Genomic DNA, 20712 nt, shown 5'->3' on the forward strand with positions numbered 1-20712 from the left:
ATACTTGGAGATGGTTGCCATGGACACCATGACGACCTTATGCCAATTCTGCGAGCATTTTTGTCCTGGTCATTTGTTTGTTGGGGCTTTGGTCAACATCTAATCCTAGAGTGTACAGTCGAGCTGTCTATTAGACACACTTGACAATACAAAGTTGAACATCCAATCTGACCAAGAGCCTGAACGGAGTAAAGTCAATGGTCATATCCGAAACGACCGGCTATCCGGTCCATTACAGGGTTCTGTGTCCGTCTTGAACGTCAGCTGAGTCTCACGGCCATCTCACAATTGTTGTCATTGAACGCCCCCTGTCGGAATATGACCTCGCTAAGGCTCAGACATCAGCACTAGATCTCGACAAGTCAGATACTCCACCCACGCGTGGGCAATGGTGGTCAAAAACGAAGACGCTCGGGTAGAATTGCTAGTGCATGGATATTTAAATAGCCTTTAAGCCGCCCGTGTCGTTCATGCATGTCGTTCAACTCTGAAGAGCTCGACTGTCAACCGCCATGGACGCTATCCGGGGGCTCTTTGGGACCAACCCGCAACGAGGCCAGCTTCCTAAAGTTGAAAGCGATTATGTATACCCAACATCTTTGCTCGACGACACATATCTTTTTCGGGACCTGATTCTTACCTGGACTTTCTGCTTCAACGATGTCCTCGACCCAGAAAAACTGCATTCATCGCTGACGATGCTATTGGAGATTGATGACTGGGGGAAGTTGGGTGGCCGCCTGAGACTAAATGTACATTTTCCAGTACGACGAGAATGATCTGATTTGACAAGTTGTTAGGAAGAGGACAGACTCGAGATTCACGTTCCCCGGAAGTTTACTCCCGAAAGACCAGCTGTGAGGTATACCCACGAGGCATTCGACATGAGCATCAACAGCCACCCCCTAGGGAAAAAGATGCCAAAAGTCACTGAGAAGCCATCAACCCAACCTGGAGCCCAAGAGTTCAAGGAGTTTGCCGTAACGAGTGACGATCCCGTGAATGGATCTGACCTTTTCAAGGGCGACAAGCCTCAAATGTCACTCCGGATCGTGTCCTTCTCAGACGCAACCCTAGTTTCGCTTGTGTGGCCGCACTCTGCCATGGACGCTGTGGGATTCCAGGCCGTGCTGAAGAACTGGTCCCTTGTGATGGCAGGTCGGGAGTCGGAGGTCCTCCCTGTTCTTAGGGCAAGAGATGACATGGTCTACGACATAGTTGAACCACCGAGTGGGATGGAAGAGACAGAGCAAGAGGAATTGCATCTCGTCCAAAAACGCATCAGCGGCTTCAAGCTAGTTCTCTTCGGTCTGCGGTTCCTTTGGGATCTGCTCTGGCAGGGAGCTTGCCAATCAAAGTCCATCTTTCTGCCCAAAGATGCTGTCACAAAGTTGATGCGTCAGGCTTTGGAAGAGGCGGCCATCACGACGCATCCTGGTGACGACAAGCCCTTTATCAGCGAGGGCGATGTGTTGGCGGCATGGACCACGAGGCTCATCGCATCATCAGATCCCCGAAGACTCCCGGTGACGACACTTACAACGGTCAACTTGAGGTATCGGTTCAAGTCTCTAATGGAGACGGCGGGTGTTTACACTCAGAATCTGGCAACGGCAGCTTACACATTTCTGTCGCCAGCCATGGCTAAGGGCCCGATAGGTCCCATTGCCCTCGCGAACCGTCAACATATCGAGGCGCAGACGACAGAGCCGCAACTCAGAGCGATAATGCGGACCCTCATAGTTGAAAAAGAAAAGAAGGATACCACGCTTCTGTTTGGAGAGCCCAACATGTTGCTGGTACTCATCAGCAATTGGACCAAAGCAAAGATTATGCAGGCTGCCGACTTTAGTCCGGCGGTGATCCGGCAGGGCGAAGGGGCAGAGACGAGGACGAACAAACCAGGCACCATGATACAGTTATCTCCTTCGACTATGAAGCAGAGTATAGTGACTAGGAATGTCATGGTGATCAAGGGCAAGGATCACGAGGGGAATTATTGGCTTGAGGGATCTCTATTGCCACGGACTTGGGACAAGGTCGAGGAGGAGCTTACAGCGTTGGGGGCTGAGACATGAGGGGGACGGATCAATCATGGTGTCTCACGCACAGAAAACCAAAGATAGCAAAAAGATCCGAGATAGAAAACAACAATGTGTCTTTCGGCGATTGCTTCACCTGTAAAATGAAGGGCATTTGTTATCGTCCCCTATCAAGGTCACGTCGCCAATCTCAAAAGTGGCTGCAGGTGACTTACAGGGGCCCCGTCCACTAAATTACCCCAGCTCCCGCTTCTCCAGACAGCTTCCATTTGGGGTCACCTTCGGTGTGTCAGCCAATCACACGCTCTTGTGAGGTGTCAAGTGACGTACTTGTCATGGCTTCCCGCGGCATCCATCGGCGATTGCTTCCCTCTAATCGGCGACCAAAAGGATGTTTCTTGTGCAAACGCGACTCTCGAGTGTGACCCTTTCACGATGATTGTTCGTGTCTCGGCATCTCTTGCTGGTTTCCTTGTCCCGAGTCCCGGCATTGTCCACGTGTCGCCTCCGGTTGACCGCTGCTCAACAAACATGGCCTTGACATCCCCCGGACATCGATCTCATCTTGAGATCTGACCTGACTCTGCAAACGTCATCTTGTAATTGTTCGTGGTCTTGTTGACCGGGGACAGTTGCCGCACAGTCAGGTGGTCTCAAATCATCGTCGCACAAAGCCCCGGAACCTCAATTGGTGATGCTTCCTCCTTCGATATCATAACACCTTCACCTCCGGCTGCCTTGGCCATGTTCTCGCGACCCTTCCTACGCCTGGCCAGGCGCTCACGATCCTTGTCTATTCCACAAGCTGCTCCGAGGGCACAAGCTCGCCTGTATATCACTTCCCCCATAGCGAGAGCCGCATCAACAAACCCTCGACCTAGTACAAAAACAACACCAAGATTCCCAAGTGCTTATATCACCATCCTCCTCGCTGGAGCTGCCTCCTTCTACGCTGCTTACTCCTTCGCCAAAGCTCCTCCCACGCGATGCGATGCTCCCTCCGACAGCCGCGACCCTTCTCTCCCTCGGTATCGCATCTCTGAAGTCCGCAAGCACGATGCTCACTCTGACAACCCTTGGGTCATACACGATGACAAGGTCTACGACATTACCGAGTGGATAGGCGCCCATCCTGGAGGCAATGTTATCCTCCGTGCCGCAGGCGGTTCTATAAACCCCTACTGGGACATCTTTGCCATCCACAAGAACCAATATGTCTATGATATCTTGAATCAGTACCTCATCGGTTACGTCGACTCTGCGGACCTCGTCAATGGAAAGCCAGCACAGGAAGAGATTGAAGATCCATTCGCCGACGACCCTAGCCGACATCCAGATTTGATCACCATGACGGATAAGCCCAGAAACGCAGAAACACCAGCAGATGCCATGACGACAGAGTTCCTCACCCCTAATGACCTCTTCTATGTTCGCAACCATATGTGGGTGCCGACCATCCCCGAGAATGCGGATACACACACCCTCACTGTCGAACTCCCGGATGGTACAACAAAAGAATACACTCTGGGCGACCTCAAGTCCCGTTTCCAGCCTCGGAGGGTCACAGCTGTGCTCCAATGCTCTGGAAACCGCCGCCGCCACATGAATGAAGGTTCTGGACACAAGACGAGTGGACTCCCCTGGACCGCCGGTGCCATATCCAATGCCTGCTGGGAAGGAGTCTTGCTCTCAGACGTGCTCGCAGATGCTGGCTTCGACCTGTCATCTGGTCTTACGGGCGAATCCGAGGCCAAGCACGTTCAATTCTCCGGGCTAGAAGCATACGGCGCGTCAATCCCCATCAAGAAAGCCATTGACCCCCAAGGCGACGTGATTCTCGCCTACGGGATGAATGGCCAGCCACTCCCACGCGACCACGGGTTTCCCTTGAGGGCCATCGTGCCAGGCCATGTAGCTGCACGCTCAGTCAAGTGGCTAAACCACATCACCCTTAGTGACGAGGAGAGCACGACGCAATGGCAGCGACGAGACTATAAATGCTTTGGACCCAATCAGACACATGTGGACTGGGATACTGCCCCTGCAATCCAAGAGTTACCAGTCCAGAGCGCCATCACAACCTGCAAACTCGGCGATTGGTCAAGACTAGACAAGGACAGCGCAGAGGCACACACAAAGACAGCTGCGCTCACAGGCTACGCATACTCAGGGGGCGGCCGTTCCATCATCCGCGTCGACGTCTCACTCGACAACGGCAAGACTTGGTCTCAAGCGTCTATCCTCCCCGACTGCACCACAAAGGACGGCGCCCCGTCTCCCTGTCTCGGCCACGGCTCTTGGGCCTGGCGACGCTGGAAGTTTGATGGTCATGTGCCGCTTACCGCATTTGAGGGAGATGAAGCATCAAAGGGGGAGAAGCGATGTGCGACATTTGTCGTCAAGGCCACGGATGAGTCCTACAACACACAGCCAGAGAGCCATGCCGCCACATGGAATATCCGTGGGAATCTGGCTACAGCGTGGCATCGCATGAAGGTCTGCACCGAATGCCCTGCCAGGACAGGGAGTCAACCACCAAAGCATGGATAAAGTTGTATAGGAACTCATAGCGATACTCTTATCGAGTAGAGGCGTTTTGGGGTTGAGGAGTTTGGTAAATACAGCCTCGGCCCGCATGTGCTAGGTGGCATTGCGTCGAGAGCTCCACGGTTGTCCCTTGTAAATCATCAAAAGCTAGTTGTTACATCAAAATCAGAAAAGTCCATTCATTAATTGACAAGACTCGCCCTGTCATGATGGACAAGTCCGATAATTTCTATTCTTCTGACCGTGTGCACATCCCTCCGAGACGTATTATACACCATGGTGCCTTCGCCCAGAGCTCCTCTATTCCCTTCGCCGACCCTTCTAGTTGTACAATCCAACTTTCCTCCAGAACATGGCCTGCCAGTAGTATACGTAGCATGCCCCTGTTCATCTTGAAGAGACGCCCGGTGCTAGTAGATTACTCTTATTCTTCCTCCTCCTCATCGTCGTCGTCATCACCGTCGGAGAAGTATTCGAACTCACGAGGTGTCTTGGCCTCCTCATCGCCCTCATTATCCTCGTCAACCGCCGTTAGCACACCTGCGGCCGCGGCAGCACCAGATCCCACATTGCCAGGGGTCTGGGGCTCAGCTCCCAAGTGGGCGAAACCTCGGCTCTGGTTGCGCAGGAGCTGTCCGATCATGGCGCTGTTAGATCCTGGCCGCGAGGGGTCGACAAGGCCCTCAAGCAGCGACCGTCTCTGGTCAGATCGTCCACCACGAGTGGGTTGCTGACCAACAACAGGGGCCCGCTCGATTGTCACCTTCTTGAGCTTCTCTTCCAAAAGGGACTTTTCTTCATCTGGCTGCGTGTCATGGAGCAGCAGAGGGCCACCGGTAGGCTATAAAGCGTTAGTTCAACTCGTCCCAACTATTGGATCAGTATATCTCACCTTCTTGACAGGCTTGTATCGGCCAGCCGGGAAGCTAATGTACTTGAGTTGGCCAGGGAGGACTCGTGTCATGTTCTCAATCTCGTAGCCAACCTTCTCCTTCTCAGGCTTCTTCTTGATGTCGGTCGAGGCGGCCGCTTCCTTCTCTTGACCCTCCTTCTTGTCCTTGGCCTCTTCTGTCTTCTTCTCCTCATCCACGTCCATCTTGTCGCCGACGTTCTTAGGAGGGGCGCTGTCGATGTCCATGCTCTCTCTTCGCTGAGCACGTTCCTTCTTCTGGGCACGTCGCTTAGCCTGGGCAGTTGTCGACAGGATAGCAGTGGCGATCATAGCGGGTCCCTCCTCGGCCTTGACCTCTTGCTCAGGCGGGTACTCGAAGAGGCTGGGTCGTGTCGCGCAGTGGAACTTGAAGTCGGGGATCTCCAGGTCGTGGTCCAGTCCGATGATGGATGTGGGCGAGAAGCTCAGGGACAGGAAGTGTGTGAAGGGGAACCAGTACCAGTACTGAGTGAAGACGGCCATACCGACAATACCTGCCATGTTGAGGTTACCCGTCTGAGTCTGGAGGCCAATGGTGCAGTTGCGGCCACCGGCATCGATGATACCCAGAGCGAGGGCAGCACCAAACTTGGTCATGGCATCCTCGTGGCGATCACCAACCACCTTCTTGAGAGTCTTGCGGATAGACGACACCTTGGGGTTCAGGACCTCGTTCTGCTGAACGAGAATCATGGCAAGGGAGATCAAGGCTCCTTGTCGAACAAAGTCGGTAGGATCCTTCATCATGGGCTCAAGGAGGTCGATGGCCTCGTCAAGACCAGTGCCAGCACACGAGATACCAAGGGCCATGGCGGAACCATATCGGACGTGGGGGTTGTAAGACTCGGACAGAAGCTCAACCATGCGAGGAACACTTCCCGGCTTGCGGAAGAGAATGAAACCCAAACTCATAACCGCAATTCGGCGCACATCATCGTTGACGTCGCTCACGGCAATGTGAAGAAGCTTTCGAATGGCCTTGTTGCTGCCAGTGCCACAGTAGGCAAGGGCAACAGTCATGATACCACCATATCGCAGTGTCGGATCAGGGTCGTTGAGGAGACCCTCGATAAGGACATCGGCTCCCTCCTGGCGACCATACATGATGAGAGCCATACCAATGGCAAGGCCGCGAACAGTCTTCTCGTGTGTGGTCTCGTGAGCATAGGTGATCATGTCCTCCAGAGCCTTGCCGTTTCCGGTGCCCAGCATGATGAGACCCATCGACAGACCAACAGCCTCACCATTGAGAGCAGAGTCCTGGAACAGAACCTCTCGGAGCTTCTCAAAGATTTCCCAGTCCCCAGTGGCCATCCCGGCAATACCGAGACCAAGAGCACCGCCATGCTGAACAACCTCCTCCTCCGCCTGGCCGAATTGATTCTTAAGATAATCCAAGGCCTCGTCGCCGTGGTTGGCATGGATGAGTCCATATGCGTAGAGAGCACCACCCTGGCTGAAGATGGAGCCACTGCTAAGTCCACCCTGCCTAGGAAGGTAGGGCTCAAGCAGTTTGCGGGACTGGGTGAGGTTGCCTCGGTGAATGACACCAAGCGCGGCAGTAGCGGTGAACTTGGACCAATTCACAGCCTTGCCCAGCCACTCGAGGTTGTCGCGAAAGAACTTGTCGTTGGTAGTTCCCTGGTTCATGAAGGCATTGCAAAAGGTGACAGCGGTGTGGAAGATCGAGTTTCGGCCCTCGAGGCTATCGCGGACCTTGTTCAGGATGCTCAGATCGGTACGGTTGTTTCGGTAGAGGAACTCGAGGTTCAGGCGGATCGTCTTGCTGCCGTCGAGGATAGACCTGATGTTGCGGTAGGCCTTGGCTGTCTCATCGGGAAGCTCATCTTCGGGAGCCTCCTGCTTGTTTTGCAGTAGAGATTGGTTTTCGTTGGATTCCTCGGCATTCTCATCTGTGGCCGGCTTCTCCTGGACTCCAGAGGGAAGGGACGCCATGACATTGCCCAAGAACTCCTGTGTTCCGTTGTCGTAAAGGTCGAAGGCAATTTGGTAGGCGTTTGCGATGGAGGTGCGGTCGCCATTCTCAACAAGAGTGCGAAGCATGCGGGAGGCTTCCACGTCGGAGTTGAGGTACACGACACACTTGGCAATCGCAAAGTAGTCGGGATTGGGAATTTCGTTCAGAAGGTCGAGAATCAGGCTCAGGATCTCAGTTCGGAAGCCTCTCTCCTGAACAATGTCCATGCAGATACCAAGAGTGTACTCCATCAAGTCCTCGGTGGGGCCAGGAGCGTTCTCCAGAGGGTTGGACTTGGCCTTCTTCTCATCGTCACTCGCACGCTTGATGACCCGTCGGAGAACATCAAGGTTCTTGGCCTCGACAGCGATACCCACCACTTGCCTGTACCGACCCTCTTGCAGGCAGCTCTCGAAGAGACTATCGATTACCCGTTGCAGCGAGTCAGTGGCTTGAGAGGGGAGCTCAGCGATAGAGCCGGATCGACCCTGCTTAAACGCAGGCTGGAAGGTCGCCTCGAGCATGGTGTTGTCGATGGAGTCGCGGGACAGAAGTGACTTGGGGGGCAGAGTCGTCTGTGAGAAAGGCGTTGTGGGCGACATCACGGCATCGGTGCCGCTGGCGAAGGTGGTAGCAAGCTCAGGGAGGTCAGTCGTCTTGGAGGCTTGGGGAGCCGACTTCTTGGCAGCAGTAGTGGCGATGTACTGGTCGACACACTTGGAGATGATGGTCTCCTCAAACTCGCCAGGAGCATCAAGCTTGAAGAGGTCGCCAGCGGCGAGCGCGAATACCATGCTGTCATTGTATGCCTGGAGGTGGTAGTAGACCTTAGCAAGGACGAGGGCAGCAAGTTGCCGCTCGGGGAAGGACTCGTCTTCGTAGAGAGCCTCACTTGAAACACGAAAGTCAGTTTGTGGAAACACAGGAGCAGCAAGATCGAGTCGTGACCATGACGTACATCTGGCTCAGCACAGCAGCAACCTCGGTCCAGACAGTGTCGATGTCATCGTTGAGGGTCTGCAGGGCGAAAACCTTGAGCTCCGGCTCCTCATCGGTGAGGAAGGCGAGGACGCCGGTCGCCGAGACGATACCAGGCATTTTGAGGGATCGCGACGGGTCGTAGGGACGTGCGAGAGAGGTCTGTAGCAGAGCGAGGGGCGACGCGAGCGGTTGCTGTGGCACAAGTGGTCGAGTTGAAGAGAAGGGACTATTTCCGTACAGGCCCAGGGGCATATGCAGAGCCCGAATACGGAGGAGTCGATGATGGGTTCAACAAAGAAGACGATAAGAGAATTGGGGGAATAAGAGAAAGATGGATCGGTTGGTGTTTTGCTCCAAAGAGTAACTCGAGACGTCCACGTCAGGCACAGCTCTGCCTTGCAGCGGGTGCACGGACCAGCGAGAGCTTCCAGGCAGGTGCAAGATTACATAACTCCCCTCACTGACTCAGCACCCCACGTGACTCAAGGGGGTATCGCATGGAAGCATCGCGAGATTCCGCGCGACAGGGAACATGTTGCGTCACAGAGACACGGCTGATAAAACGCGGCTTGGCTCAGTATTCAGCGCAAAACGCGGGCGCGGGACACTCGATCTTGGCATAATTGAGCAGCCACGCTGGGCGCCTCTGCCTTTATTATCACAGAGACCAGTGAAACTCCAGAAGCACGTGCAGTCTTGTACCATCTCCAGGATAAGGACCTCCGCATGGAAGCCATATCATAATCACCGCCACGAAATCGAAGATGAATCTTTCAGTATCTTGTTCATTGCCAAATCATGGTTCTGATAGATTGATCGGACTTCAAAATTCCTTTCACTCTCTCACGTGCGACTATCTAGTGCACATGCTTCATAGAGCTCTATGCATCTTTCAGCCTCGGGGAGCAAGACAGAATTAAGGCCAGAGCACAATGCGATCAGCAGTGCATTTTATTCCATGACTCACGACTTTCCATATCGGGGCTTTATCACAGATTGATACCCGCTCGGGAGTTTTATTTTGCATCAGTATCAGGATGATCATCTCTATCGTCACAGCTTGAGCGCACAGAAGCTCCCCAAGACCCCTACTGACAAGGATGACGTCGACGTACGAGCACGGAGCTTGAAACTTTTTGTAAACAAAGTCTTGCGATGAAGAGAAATGTTCCATGAGGAATCACTGGCGACAAGGCTGAGGACCAGACCATTCATGTTGAGCCCCTGAAATAGAACACAGATTGGCCTCCACTATCAAGCGCACGGCATCTGGGTAGCTATCTAATGCCTGTTGCTCAGTTGGCGCATTACTGCCGGGCCCTGATGAGGAGTGACAAGTAGCGCGTCTCACCTCAGGGCTAACCTGACCTGAAATTGTGCTAAGCTCCCCAGGGTCGAAATGAGTGGTACCTCGTTCGCCATACTGATTCGCTCGTTCGCCCAGGTATCCGCCATCAGTCGCAGCATGGCCGCCAAAAGAAAGAAAGAAAATCCTTAACAAATTCTGCCCAGTCACCATGTACCGTGGCACGTAGGCCGACAAAAAGACAAGACATCCGCACAGAGGTTCAAATTAGATTGTCCTTCTCTAAAGGCAGCTATGAAGACGTAATAAGAGCAATAAAATAATATATAAGAAATGTCTAATGCATTTACTAGATTAGGGTATCATTTTAGGATATTTATGTAAATTTATGGATAAGCTTTGAGAAGAATTAGATCATCTTTGCCGTTCTGGTGTCTCGTTTATTTTCTGACCACCAGGCTACGTGCTTGGGCACCCCTGGAGCTCTAGCGCCAGGCTGTCGCCCATCTTTCTTTGTCGCCAGAAAACGACGACAAGACACCAACAACTCCGGCGAACAAAACGATCATGGCCATTTGAAGTGACACGCAGCTTCCACGACCCGCCAGCCTCTCCTTCTGTCTGTCCGCCGTTCAGCCGCGTCCATCTCGTCCCGTTTGCGATCATCGTCTATCAATCGTCAATCGTCAATTCGACAGCGTGGCAGCCTCGCCATGGCGGCTTAAAGATCCCCCCCAGTCATCCATGTCCGCTTGCGACGCCTTCTCCCTGGCGCGACGACGAACGCCATCCATCATCGCCCACAGCCGCCCAAACCACCGCTTCGAGCGCGGACACAACCTGTTCATATTCTGCTGCGCTTCAGTCGCGTCGACGATCTGATGCGAGACGGGCCATTGCCGCTGACATTGTTCTGTCGTCGTCTTCCTTCGCGCCGACCCAGGGCGGCGTAGTGTTGTCGCAAATTTCCACCCTCGGCTTCAATCCGCTGCCATGGATCTTCGATCTGTCCTCAACACGTCGGATGCCGGCGACCGCGCTCCGGCCAAAGCTCCTCCAAAGCCGCAACAACCCCCTCCGCCGCCTCAACAGCATTCACAGCCTCATCCGCAACAGCAGCCTCATCATCGTCCGCCCCAGAGTCCAGCTGGGGCTCCTCCTCCGCAGTATTATCGCGACTATAATCGTCAACCACCGCCTCAGCCCTCGCCGGGCAAGCCGGTACCGCAGGAGTATCCTCCGCATGCTGGCCGTCCTCATCATCAACACCAACAGTCCCAGTCACGACCACAGTCGCGGCCGCCGTCGCACCCTCAGCAGTCGCCTCATCAACCCCCTGCCGGGGCATACCCCCCTCCCTCACCGTATCAAACGCCGGGGCCAGGTCCATATCCAGGGCGTCCTGCGCCGCCGCCTCTTCAACCTGCAGGTTCTTTCCACGACGTGCGCTCGCCCAGCGGCCCAGGTCCAGCTCAGTCTCCCTATCGAACTGCGGTGACTCCATCTGCATCTGGCGGTGCTGGATATCCTTTCCCTACGCAGCCCCCTGCGGAGATGGCCAGCCCGGTACAGCGTCAACAGTATCCACCGCAGTATCGGGAAAGTTTTTCTCAAGGCCCCCCAAGCGGGCCCCAAGCTCATCCATCTGCCTATGCCGCGGCTCAGCAACAGCAACAGCAGCATAGCGTTCCGCACACTCCACCCGTTGCGACTAATACTCAACCTTTTGTTCATCAACGCTCCCAATCGACACACTCAACTCCTACGCCCACCTCTGCTCAATCTCAGCACCCATACGGGCCGCCATACAGTCACGGTAGCCCCGTCGCCGCATCGCGCCCGCCTCCTGGCGAATACAATCGACAACCTTCCCAACCTGCGACGCCGATTGGGCCTCCTTTGTCTGCTGGCTCTCGACAACCTTCGAACGCAAGTGGCTTTGCGCAGCCGCCCAGTCCCTACCAACAAAGGCTATCCGCGGCCGCCGCTCCAGTAGCGCAAGCACAGGCACAGGCACAAGCACAGGCACAAGTACAAAGCTCACCACCACCACCTCCCCCTCCGGTCAAGCGTATATCTAGTAGCTACGGCTCACCTGTCCCGGACATGCACCGACGATCTCAGTCTCACAGCGAACGAGCACCAAGCGCATCCGTCAGTCCAAAAACGCGTGTACCATCGCTCCAGAGTAACCCCGATCCCCTCGCCGCATTTGCAGCAGACGCCAAAGCCAAGCAGGCTCAAACGCAGCAAGCTCAACAAGCGCAGCAAGTTCAGAAGGCCCGGCAGGCCTCTATTCCTCAGCCCATGGCTATCGATAGTGAGCGCGCGACAACCCCGGCGAAGCGAAAGCTTGAAGATCGCGACCTAAGCCCCAAAGAAGAACCTGAGCATCAGGAAAAGCGCGCTCGGCCCAGTGGGGTCAACGGCAGCCATGTTGCTCAATCCGTTCGTGGATCACAACCTCCTAGCTCACCCGTGGTTCAAGCACGCAAGAAGCGGAGGAATCGCGCTCAGCCGCCAGTTTGGGCGCAGGATGTCAGAGAGTTGAATAACAAGATGCCCAATCACGCAAACTTTGTGTTGCAGAAGAGAGTGCACTCACATATCAACGGAAAACCCGAGGCCAGCAACCGCACCAGTCGTCACGCTTCTCCCGAGTCAACAAGAGCCAACCCACCCGCTCCCCCTGCTCCTCCAGCCGAAGCCGGACCGCAAGACATTCTTGGTGCTTGGGAGCCCAGCATCACAGGTGTCAAGCCATACGAAGAGATCTCCAGAAGAGTGGCCGACTTCTTGTTTGTCAACATCATCAACATTCCCGACATGGGCGAAATTGTCAGCCGAAATATCCAGTTTGAGATTGAGGCAAAGCTGGGCACACTCATTGACAAGGATACCAACCATCGAGTAGACCGCGCTCTTGACTCGGAATGTGTTTTGCAAGAAACCCAGCGCGTTGCCTTCCGAAGCAGCATGACTGAGGTGAGTCAGGTCTGATGGCGTAGGCTGGTTCATGCTAACAACTGGCAGGCACAACACAAATACTTCAACGACTTCCTCAATGAGATTGTCAAACAAACTCACCCACGCGCTCCCAATGGAGGCAACCGGGTCCAGGTACACTACAAGCACCGTCGAGAAGTTGACCGGTTCTTCGAGCTTCCACCAGAGCTGCAGGCGCGGATTCCCGGGTGTGTCCGCAGTCGTCTTGGCTCAAGGATGAAGAGCGTCCGCGCCAGAGTAACTTACGATCAGAAGACCCGCGAGGTTCTTGCCAAGATCATCAAGGCGCGTGTGGCAGATCTCGACATCCATTTCCCTCAGTGTCCAATGGACTGCCGCATCAGCATCAATCTCGAAATGAACTGGGACGGTCCTGCAGAAGAGCTGGAGCAACTAGGGAACCATCCAGATCGCCAACCTGATCGAAACAAAGATCGCCTCAGCTACACCCACGGGCATTACCAAGTTGACCTTACTCAGGTCACACACGCAACATCTGGCCCAGGTGTAAGTTTCCATGCCCAACATTCACCCTCAACACACCGTACTAACTATTTCCAGGGCGCACAGCGGATGGAAAAGGAGCACGAACTCGAGATTGAGCTCAACCCCACCGTCCTCGTCGACCAAGGACGCAGAGCTAGCAGTGGACAACCGCACCGTTACCAAGAGCTCGTTGAGGGCTTTGTCGACAATGTGCGGGTTCTGGCTCGCAAAGCAAGGGATCTCCAATGAGACACCCATGCGCACGGCCACAACACTCCCAGTAATGATATCATAATTTTTTGTCCAAACGACAGCGGTTCTTTTTTTAAAACGGCGGGAACGAGAAGGGGCGCTCATGGAAGAAGGCAAGCAAGCAAGAAAGAAAGAAAGACGGGGTAAATTTACAAACAAACAAACAAAACAAAGGTAGCGTTAGTCAAACGAGAACAAGGTTCTGCATCTTAGCTAGAAATCCGGGATTACCAATTGTTACCTTTATGGGTGGGTATATGCGAAAAAATGGATGGGCCTTGGGATGTCAAGGAGAACAAAGCGTGGCGTCATTCTTGATTTACCGTTTAGGTACCTATTCTATCTTGGTTTCTTTGTCAAATACTTTTCAACCTCTTGATTCTTTTGTGCTCGTTGTGGCTCTTGACATGGCCTTTGTTTGGGAGAGCGAGGATGTTGGCTGTTGGTGTGTTTGTAAATACAGCAATTTATATCCACTTGAATGGTTGATATCTCCCGTTTTGAACCTCACTTCAATCGCTACGCAAGGCCTGTTTTTATTGAGTTACAGAAACTAAGGACATGACAGTGTCTAAAGGACTAGGTCCTCCAATATTTATGGAGAAAAAGAAGGATGATCATGATCAATTAACCTCCAACCCAAGATTGGTGAATCCTTGAGTTTCTGATCGCTCTAGGGTGTTGAGTGTAAGAAACGTACATGGATAGCTTCACTTCGCACCAGCTCCTCTACAAGCACAACCTGTGGGAAATCTCGCTGAAAGAAGAAATATCTTGTTATATGATCTTGTGTCAAGCATACTTCGCTCGAAGGAGAAATATTTCCATTGCGTTCTCATTGTTTTCTGAGTTGTTCGTGTAAGTGAATGGCTCGCACGTAAAAACTGCCATTTTGGTAAATTCAGCATCGACGCTAACCAGAAACGGAGAATTTTGCAACACGTTTTGGTCCTCCTCACATTATTCTCACATTGCTGCACGTACTGACCTCGACCAACAGCTTACTTATTTACACCGTTGTTGCCTTGACGCCTTGAGATTCTTTCATCCATCTCGACATTTCATCTCCTGATACAACATCACCCAGTTCAATCAATCTTTCCAACTAAACGATATCTTCTTGATATTGCGAAAGGCGATTCCAACATGTGCTGGTGCGGTACCTGTTCTCCTCGAGAATGGGAACGTCCCAAGCACTGGCTACCACCCTGGTGCGGTCTCTGCCAGAACGATGTTTTTGGCTGTGATGGCCTGGTCATCTTGGGTGAGGCTTTTTGTTCATTTCTGTGGTCTTCATCTTCTTACTGAGCCCAGTGATCCGTCAGAACCCGGAGGGCAGCATCGAAGTACTCAAGGCATTACCAGGGTACAAGAACGAGGCCCCTGGCATCACTCTCACTTCAGACCTCCAAAACTCAGGAAGCGAACACAACATGATCAAGCTGCAGGATTCCAGCTACACCAGAGAGAGGGTGGTCTGTCACGGTGAATGCCTTGAGGCCATCGCGCCGTCTCGGATCCCCGAAGTCCTGCAACGGGTGGCTTGCACCTTTGTCCCCTCCAAGGTGGTTCGCGAACGACGGGAGAACTGGCTCATCTCGAAAACTGCTCAAGTTGTGTCAACCAGCGTGAAGTGGCTGCCTCCCGAAGTGTCCATCGATATCGCCCAGCAGTGCGCTTCAGCCTTGGCCCTGTCGCACGCCGAGTCCCTCGCAGAATCGGTCGCCAGCATGGCAGCCCACCGAAAGCCCATGTTCATGGTCATGGTTAAGTACCCCGTGTGGGCTCGGTATGTCATGTTTGATGGCGTTGCCTACGTTGCGGAACTGTCGAACCTGCGGTTTCCAAAGGGGGTGATGGCCGTTCCCGTGCCCCGGACAAGCAAGATCGATACTCTTTATGTCGCCCAAGATCACTTGGGCATCAGGAGAGTCATGCTTGGGAACTCTGAAGAAGCTCCCCGGGTCTCTCCGGAACCTGGTCTCTGGTGGTGGGCAAGTTCATTTCAACAACCAGGACAACTTCACAGTCACTCCGACGTACGTACAGCCACACCTCCTCCCTGTAATCACTGCTGACATCTTGGGCAGGGTATCAAATTGCGGAAACTGTCAGCTGTGTCTCACGGAATCACCAAGGAAGTAAAGCCCAAGCATATGTGGTCTATTCCTCAACCTTTGAAGAAACGGCTTCGCATCCACAAGGGAGGATATAGTTATCGCATCCCTCGATTCACCTTTTTTGAATGCAATCATCCGGACATCGTTGGCTATTCAGCTTGCTGGTACAAAACCGTCAGAGTGATTCGCCCTCACTTTACCGGCGAAGACATGAGCTTCTACAAAGAGACAGCAGAAGAACACCCAACGGTAACCTGGCTGTACATGCCGATGGACAAGGGTGAGCTAGTGACGGAGCTCTGGGAGTCACGGGTCGAGATTCACGACGTCGGTAGACCGGAATCTCGGAGGATCCAGTCACTAGTGGTACGTTTACTGGCGTCGCATAAAACAATTCATACTGACCTTTCCACAGATGAAGACAAGCCAGGGTCGCATGTGGAACATTGGCCTACACTCGAGGTGCTACCCTGGCGTCTGGACTCTGCTGGATACGCCATCTGTGAGTCCTTCACGCATCTATATCGAAGATGCGCTGAACGAGCCACCCCAACTGGCTTTCGAGTCCCCCGACCCGAACGAAGGGCATGAAGCAAACCCGCCACGGGTACCCTACAGAAGCTCCAGCCAGCACTACCAACTGCAGAATGGGGGCTTCGATGACGAATACTGGTCCCCCTGGGACAACGACCTCGATGACGAGTATCTCTACTCGTCGGCTCCGCTGTGTGGTGCGACCAAGCTGTCCTTCTGCCGGGGCGAGGCGGATGGCATACCAGACTGCGTCCTGGGGATCCTCTTCCACCACGGGGACGGGTGCAAGAGGGCTGTGGGCAGTGTCCGTCCGGATCTCCTCGATGCGGTCGTCGAGGTTGGAGACTCTAAGGAGATGTCTTTTCGTCTGAACAAGTGGAACAATGTGGTGGAGGCGACCTTGTCAACAGTTGACCAAGTTGACGGGTGGATCAAGGTTCCGTGGTCTGGTACACTGGTGTGGTGGTTTTCGAGTTACCGCTGTGAGATCTCCCACGAAGGAGGGGCTGATGATTGATGAGCTGGTCAACTTTTGCCTCTAGTGTTGTTAAAAACCCTCGCGTCTTCTCATCCAATATCATAGACACGGTCATTAGTTGACCTTGGTTGAAAGTACTTGAAGGTTAATGACAAGTAAAATAACTATGACACCCCAACACCAACCCAAATAACCCATCCTGGGCCTATTGTTTTCCTGGTATCCCATTATCCATCGGCTTCTAAAGTATATCAGTTACCCCTATATCCCATTCCATACCCTCCTCCGTTGTGCTGCTGTCCATGACCTCCTTCATAGAACCCCTCAAAGTCCGTTCCTACATATGGACTCGTCGAATGCATCGGTACTTCCTTTGCCTGATTCTGATACTGCCCTGTGTCAAAATCCCTCAGAGCGTTATTCTCATCTGCCTCCCAGCTGTGGTACACCGTCTCGTGCACAAGCACATAGCCACCGCTTCCTCGACCTGGCTTGCCTCCCGACTCGGTGAAGTCGTCGGCCAGCTCGAATTCGGGCTTCTTCTCCACCACAAAGATCTCGCTTCTCTTCTTCTTCCTGCGCCAGGCAAACGCAATGAAGCCAATGAACCAGATGATGCCTCCTCCGATGACTGACCACGAAATGGTGGGAACGAGCCACCATGTGAGCGTTTGTGTAATCTTGGTCGTGGGCTTGATCCAAGTGGTGACGATGGGCCAGAGGCCACCAACAATGTAGATTGTGGCGCAAACGACACTGAGAACAGGGTTGAAATGTTTGCCCGTCATCTGGCGCCATGTTTGAGGAGGTGAGGTCGGGTTGTGAGGCGCGTCAGCATCTGTCTTTGGTGGGCCTCTGAAACGCAGGATAAGAATACCCAGGCCAAGGAACACGCCAAAGAAGGCATTGATAGTGTATGCGCTCAATTTGGTGAGCAGGTCGTAAGCATCATCATTGCTCATCCTCCAAGTGGCAAAGATGAGAATGAAACACGAGACCAAGTGTAGGATGAAGGCGCCAACTGGTGTCTTCTCACGATGGTCCTCGGGGGAGAACCAGCGGATGCGCCAGAGCGAGCTGAACATCCCCCTTTGGTAGAACCAATTCAACAAGCGTCCCAGGGAGATGTCTCCATCCTGAGCAAAGAACTTGGCGTAAGGGATGATGCCTTCCTTGGCAATCTCCTGTTTGACGCGCGCGGCAGTATATGTCATAACAATGATGTTTCCCAAGCTTGAAATAGCAAGGAAGGCGTTGAAAATTCGGAATCCAGTGTCACTGCTGGACAAGGAGCCAAGTGTGAGGTCGAAGAATGCTTGCGCCACGTTTTCTTCTTCCTGCAGCTTGGCGGGGACGACAACCATCTGAGAGGTATCAGTAAATGTGTGCCTCCAATTGCGATTGACTCAAACTTACATAGGAAATGTTGACGGCCATATAAAGCAAAATGACAGTGCTGATGCCGATGATCATGGCAACTGGGTGTTTCCGTCTCGGTCGGCTGATCTCGCCCATGACATAGTTGGGCTGCTCAAAGCCAGAAAAGCTGAAGATGATGGCAAGAAATGCATGGGCATATCCGTTTGCATCCTTTGAGGAGTCGCTGAAGGCCTTTGAAGGAGTGGTGTTTTCGGATATGACATTCTTGGTGTCTTTCAATCCACCAGCACCGGCCACAATAGCAGTAACGATGATGAGTAACAGGATCATGACCTTGACGATGGCCAACAGGTTGTTGAGCATGATACCACCCCTTCGAGAAAATGTATGGATAAAGCAGGTCAGGATGGCAACAGCAATGGCAACGCCCCTGACGGTACTAGGCTCTGGGTCACTTTGCCCTGAAGCCATGAGCACTCTCATGGCGAAGCTGATGCAGTTACCAGCCATGTTGCCCAATGCGATGAAGCCAATCGCGAAAAGAGAAGTGCTCAGAAGCACTGTGCCCTTCCTGTACGCCGGCTTTCGGTAGACGTACTGGAGATAGTTAAGGTCACCGCCACTTCGAGGAACGCTTTGTTCAACCCCGTTGATGACATATCGGGGTACATTGAGGCCGTATTCAATGTACACGTGGGTGCCGGCGAGACAATAGATCATCCCGGCGAACCATAGGAGAAGCGAAGCGCCCGTCGAGTGAGTCCCTTCCATCACACGATGAGGCGAGTTGAAGATTCCCGTTCCTGTAGTTTTCTGGTCAGCATCTTCTCAGCTTCAGGGTAGCAATCATAGAGCGAGTGACAATGCACAATGCGCGGCGCAGCGCAGAGTGGATTGATCCATCGCAATGTCGGCAAAGTGAACAATTCAAGATCTGGGGATGACGCCAAGTTCAAGAAACGAAGATCGCTCGCTTGACAAATGGAAACTGAAGCACTGGCCAAGCAAGAGCGATCGATCCTTCGTCCGATCTTGCCATGACAGCGGATATCCCCACTTGGATTGTCACTGACACCTTCCAGTCTCGCAACTTAAATCCAACCTCGACAAAACATCGCCAGATCGTCCAATTGCTTGAGTTCTGAGAGCTTTCTCTTCCTCAATTGCGAGTTTGCGAAAACTAGGGACACTTACCAATCATTCGGTTCACCACCAAGCAGACGACGTCGAAGTATCCCAACTTGAACGCCTCCTTGGGCGCAAATGTGACGATCTCATTGGGATTGTCGGGATCTCCCATGATTTCCTCAATGTCGCTGTCCATGGCCGGTGCCTCTCGATTCCGGGCTTCGGCCTGGTGCCCTTGGTTGAATTGCGCAAAGTCGTCCATCTTTGCGCTGGTGTATCGCCGTCGACGGTCCTCTTGTGCTAACTCGATGCTGGAGCTAGATTTGAGGCCAGTTCAAGAGCCAGGCCGAACGAAGAGCTGGCATGAAGTCGATGCAGTCGTCAAGTCAATTAAAGACACGCATAGGCAAGGAGCGAACCAACACACAGACGGCGGTTATCTGGGGCAGTGGTAGTTAAGTAACGCATCTGGTATCCTGGACGCAGGGCGCGACAAACACCACCAAAGCCGGGCGCACAGCATTGAACCAGGATTAGCAACCGACCAAGCAAAACGTGCCGCTTCAGCCTCTTCACGCATCGTGTGACCCATGCCGTCCTAGGCAGACTCGTCATTAGCTTGGCGACAAGCTCCCTACAGCCTTATCCATGTGTCTGCCTTGCCGACACGTTCCAACCGCGTCAGAAGCCGGCCGGTAATAATGGGGTTCCTAGCGCCTCCTGTGCCACTTGAACCACCAATACATTACCCCTGCGTTTGCACAGCCCCCAGACATGCCAGGCAAACGGACGGGGCCAAGCCGAGCTGAAGACCTGGGGACGATCAAGTCTTTACGCGGGGAAGCTTGCTCGGAACTTGGGTTGTGGGACTCGGCTCAAGATGACGAGGACCCATTATCAACCGCCCTCTGTCCGACATTGATAAGGGAAAATCCCTCTCGTCTCTCCGACGGCCTACAGCATCGATGACCGGAGAGCCGGGTGTCCAGGATGAGAGATAGTTATGGCACGACGTTCGCCTCGATTTGCTGTGCCCTTCCCAACGCCCACCCCACCGAGACCAGGCCCAAGCAGATGTGCGTGTGCTAGCCCGCATGAGTGACCGATACCATCTCACCCGGAACAACCGCCCATCCCTCCCAATCTCCGTTACCCCCGCTGCCTGGGTGGAAGCAGGGCACACGAGCTCTTCTGTCCTTGTCCCAGGGCTGGACTCACGCTGTTTGGTCCTGTCTCAGCCAGTTCGTACGCGTCTGACGCCTCTGTACCAAGTCCTGCACACCCACTTCTTGCCTCTCATTTCAAGAGGCTCTTCGGCCCTTGCTTTTTCGCACCTCTCAGACGACGGACCGGTGCGATATCCCCCTCAGATACCCTCTAACCAAGCCCTGTCCTACTGTTCACTCGGTGGCCTCCCAACCGACAGCCTGGCTTATGGATCTTCTCTTATGAGGATACCACCCACGCACCCGTGAGGGAGTTCCTGCTTGCCACCTCTTCCCATAGTCTTACTTTTGTCGACGCTGCGCCAAGTGATCACCTT

At 53.5% G+C, this 20712-nt stretch overlaps 6 protein-coding genes across 6 annotated transcripts; 4 read left to right on the forward strand and 2 right to left on the reverse strand.

The window, feature by feature from the left end:
- Positions 1–494: 494 nt before the first annotated feature.
- NCS57_01107200 (uncharacterized protein) lies at positions 495–2078 on the forward strand (the record flags this gene model as incomplete). The annotated part of the gene is made up of 2 exons (XM_053060794.1): positions 495–752; positions 801–2078. Exons 1-2 carry the CDS (start codon positions 513–515, stop codon positions 2076–2078), a joined length of 1518 nt encoding a protein of 505 aa, XP_052909180.1. The 5' UTR covers positions 495–512.
- Positions 2079–2786: 708 nt separating this feature from the next.
- Positions 2787–4592, forward strand: NCS57_01107300 (Nitrate reductase [NADPH]; the record flags this gene model as incomplete). The annotated part of the gene is made up of 1 exon (XM_053060795.1): positions 2787–4592. The coding sequence occupies one exon, from the start codon at positions 2787–2789 to the stop codon at positions 4590–4592; it is 1806 nt and encodes a 601-aa protein (XP_052909181.1).
- Positions 4593–5013: 421 nt separating this feature from the next.
- On the reverse strand, positions 5014–8731 carry NCS57_01107400 (26S proteasome regulatory subunit RPN2; the record flags this gene model as incomplete). Its single annotated transcript, XM_053060796.1, has 3 exons — positions 5014–5430; positions 5482–8389; positions 8457–8731. The coding sequence occupies 3 exons, from the start codon at positions 8729–8731 to the stop codon at positions 5014–5016; spliced, it is 3600 nt and encodes a 1199-aa protein (XP_052909182.1).
- Positions 8732–10778: 2047 nt separating this feature from the next.
- Positions 10779–13526, forward strand: NCS57_01107500 (MRNA-capping enzyme subunit beta; the record flags this gene model as incomplete). The annotated part of the gene is made up of 3 exons (XM_053060797.1): positions 10779–12770; positions 12819–13298; positions 13353–13526. 3 exons carry the CDS (start codon positions 10779–10781, stop codon positions 13524–13526), a joined length of 2646 nt encoding a protein of 881 aa, XP_052909183.1.
- A 1149-nt stretch (positions 13527–14675) lies between these two features.
- NCS57_01107600 (uncharacterized protein) lies at positions 14676–16700 on the forward strand (the record flags this gene model as incomplete). The annotated part of the gene is made up of 4 exons (XM_053060798.1): positions 14676–14793; positions 14844–15568; positions 15620–16015; positions 16065–16700. The coding sequence occupies 4 exons, from the start codon at positions 14676–14678 to the stop codon at positions 16698–16700; spliced, it is 1875 nt and encodes a 624-aa protein (XP_052909184.1).
- Positions 16701–16912: 212 nt separating this feature from the next.
- Positions 16913–19431, reverse strand: NCS57_01107700 (uncharacterized protein; the record flags this gene model as incomplete). The annotated part of the gene is made up of 3 exons (XM_053060799.1): positions 16913–18025; positions 18078–18844; positions 19236–19431. 3 exons carry the CDS (start codon positions 19429–19431, stop codon positions 16913–16915), a joined length of 2076 nt encoding a protein of 691 aa, XP_052909185.1.
- Between the last annotated feature and the right edge of the window lie 1281 nt (positions 19432–20712).

Source organism: Fusarium keratoplasticum, chromosome 9, assembly GCF_025433545.1.
Source record: "Fusarium keratoplasticum isolate Fu6.1 chromosome 9, whole genome shotgun sequence".
Lineage (NCBI taxonomy): Eukaryota > Fungi > Ascomycota > Sordariomycetes > Hypocreales > Nectriaceae > Fusarium > Fusarium keratoplasticum.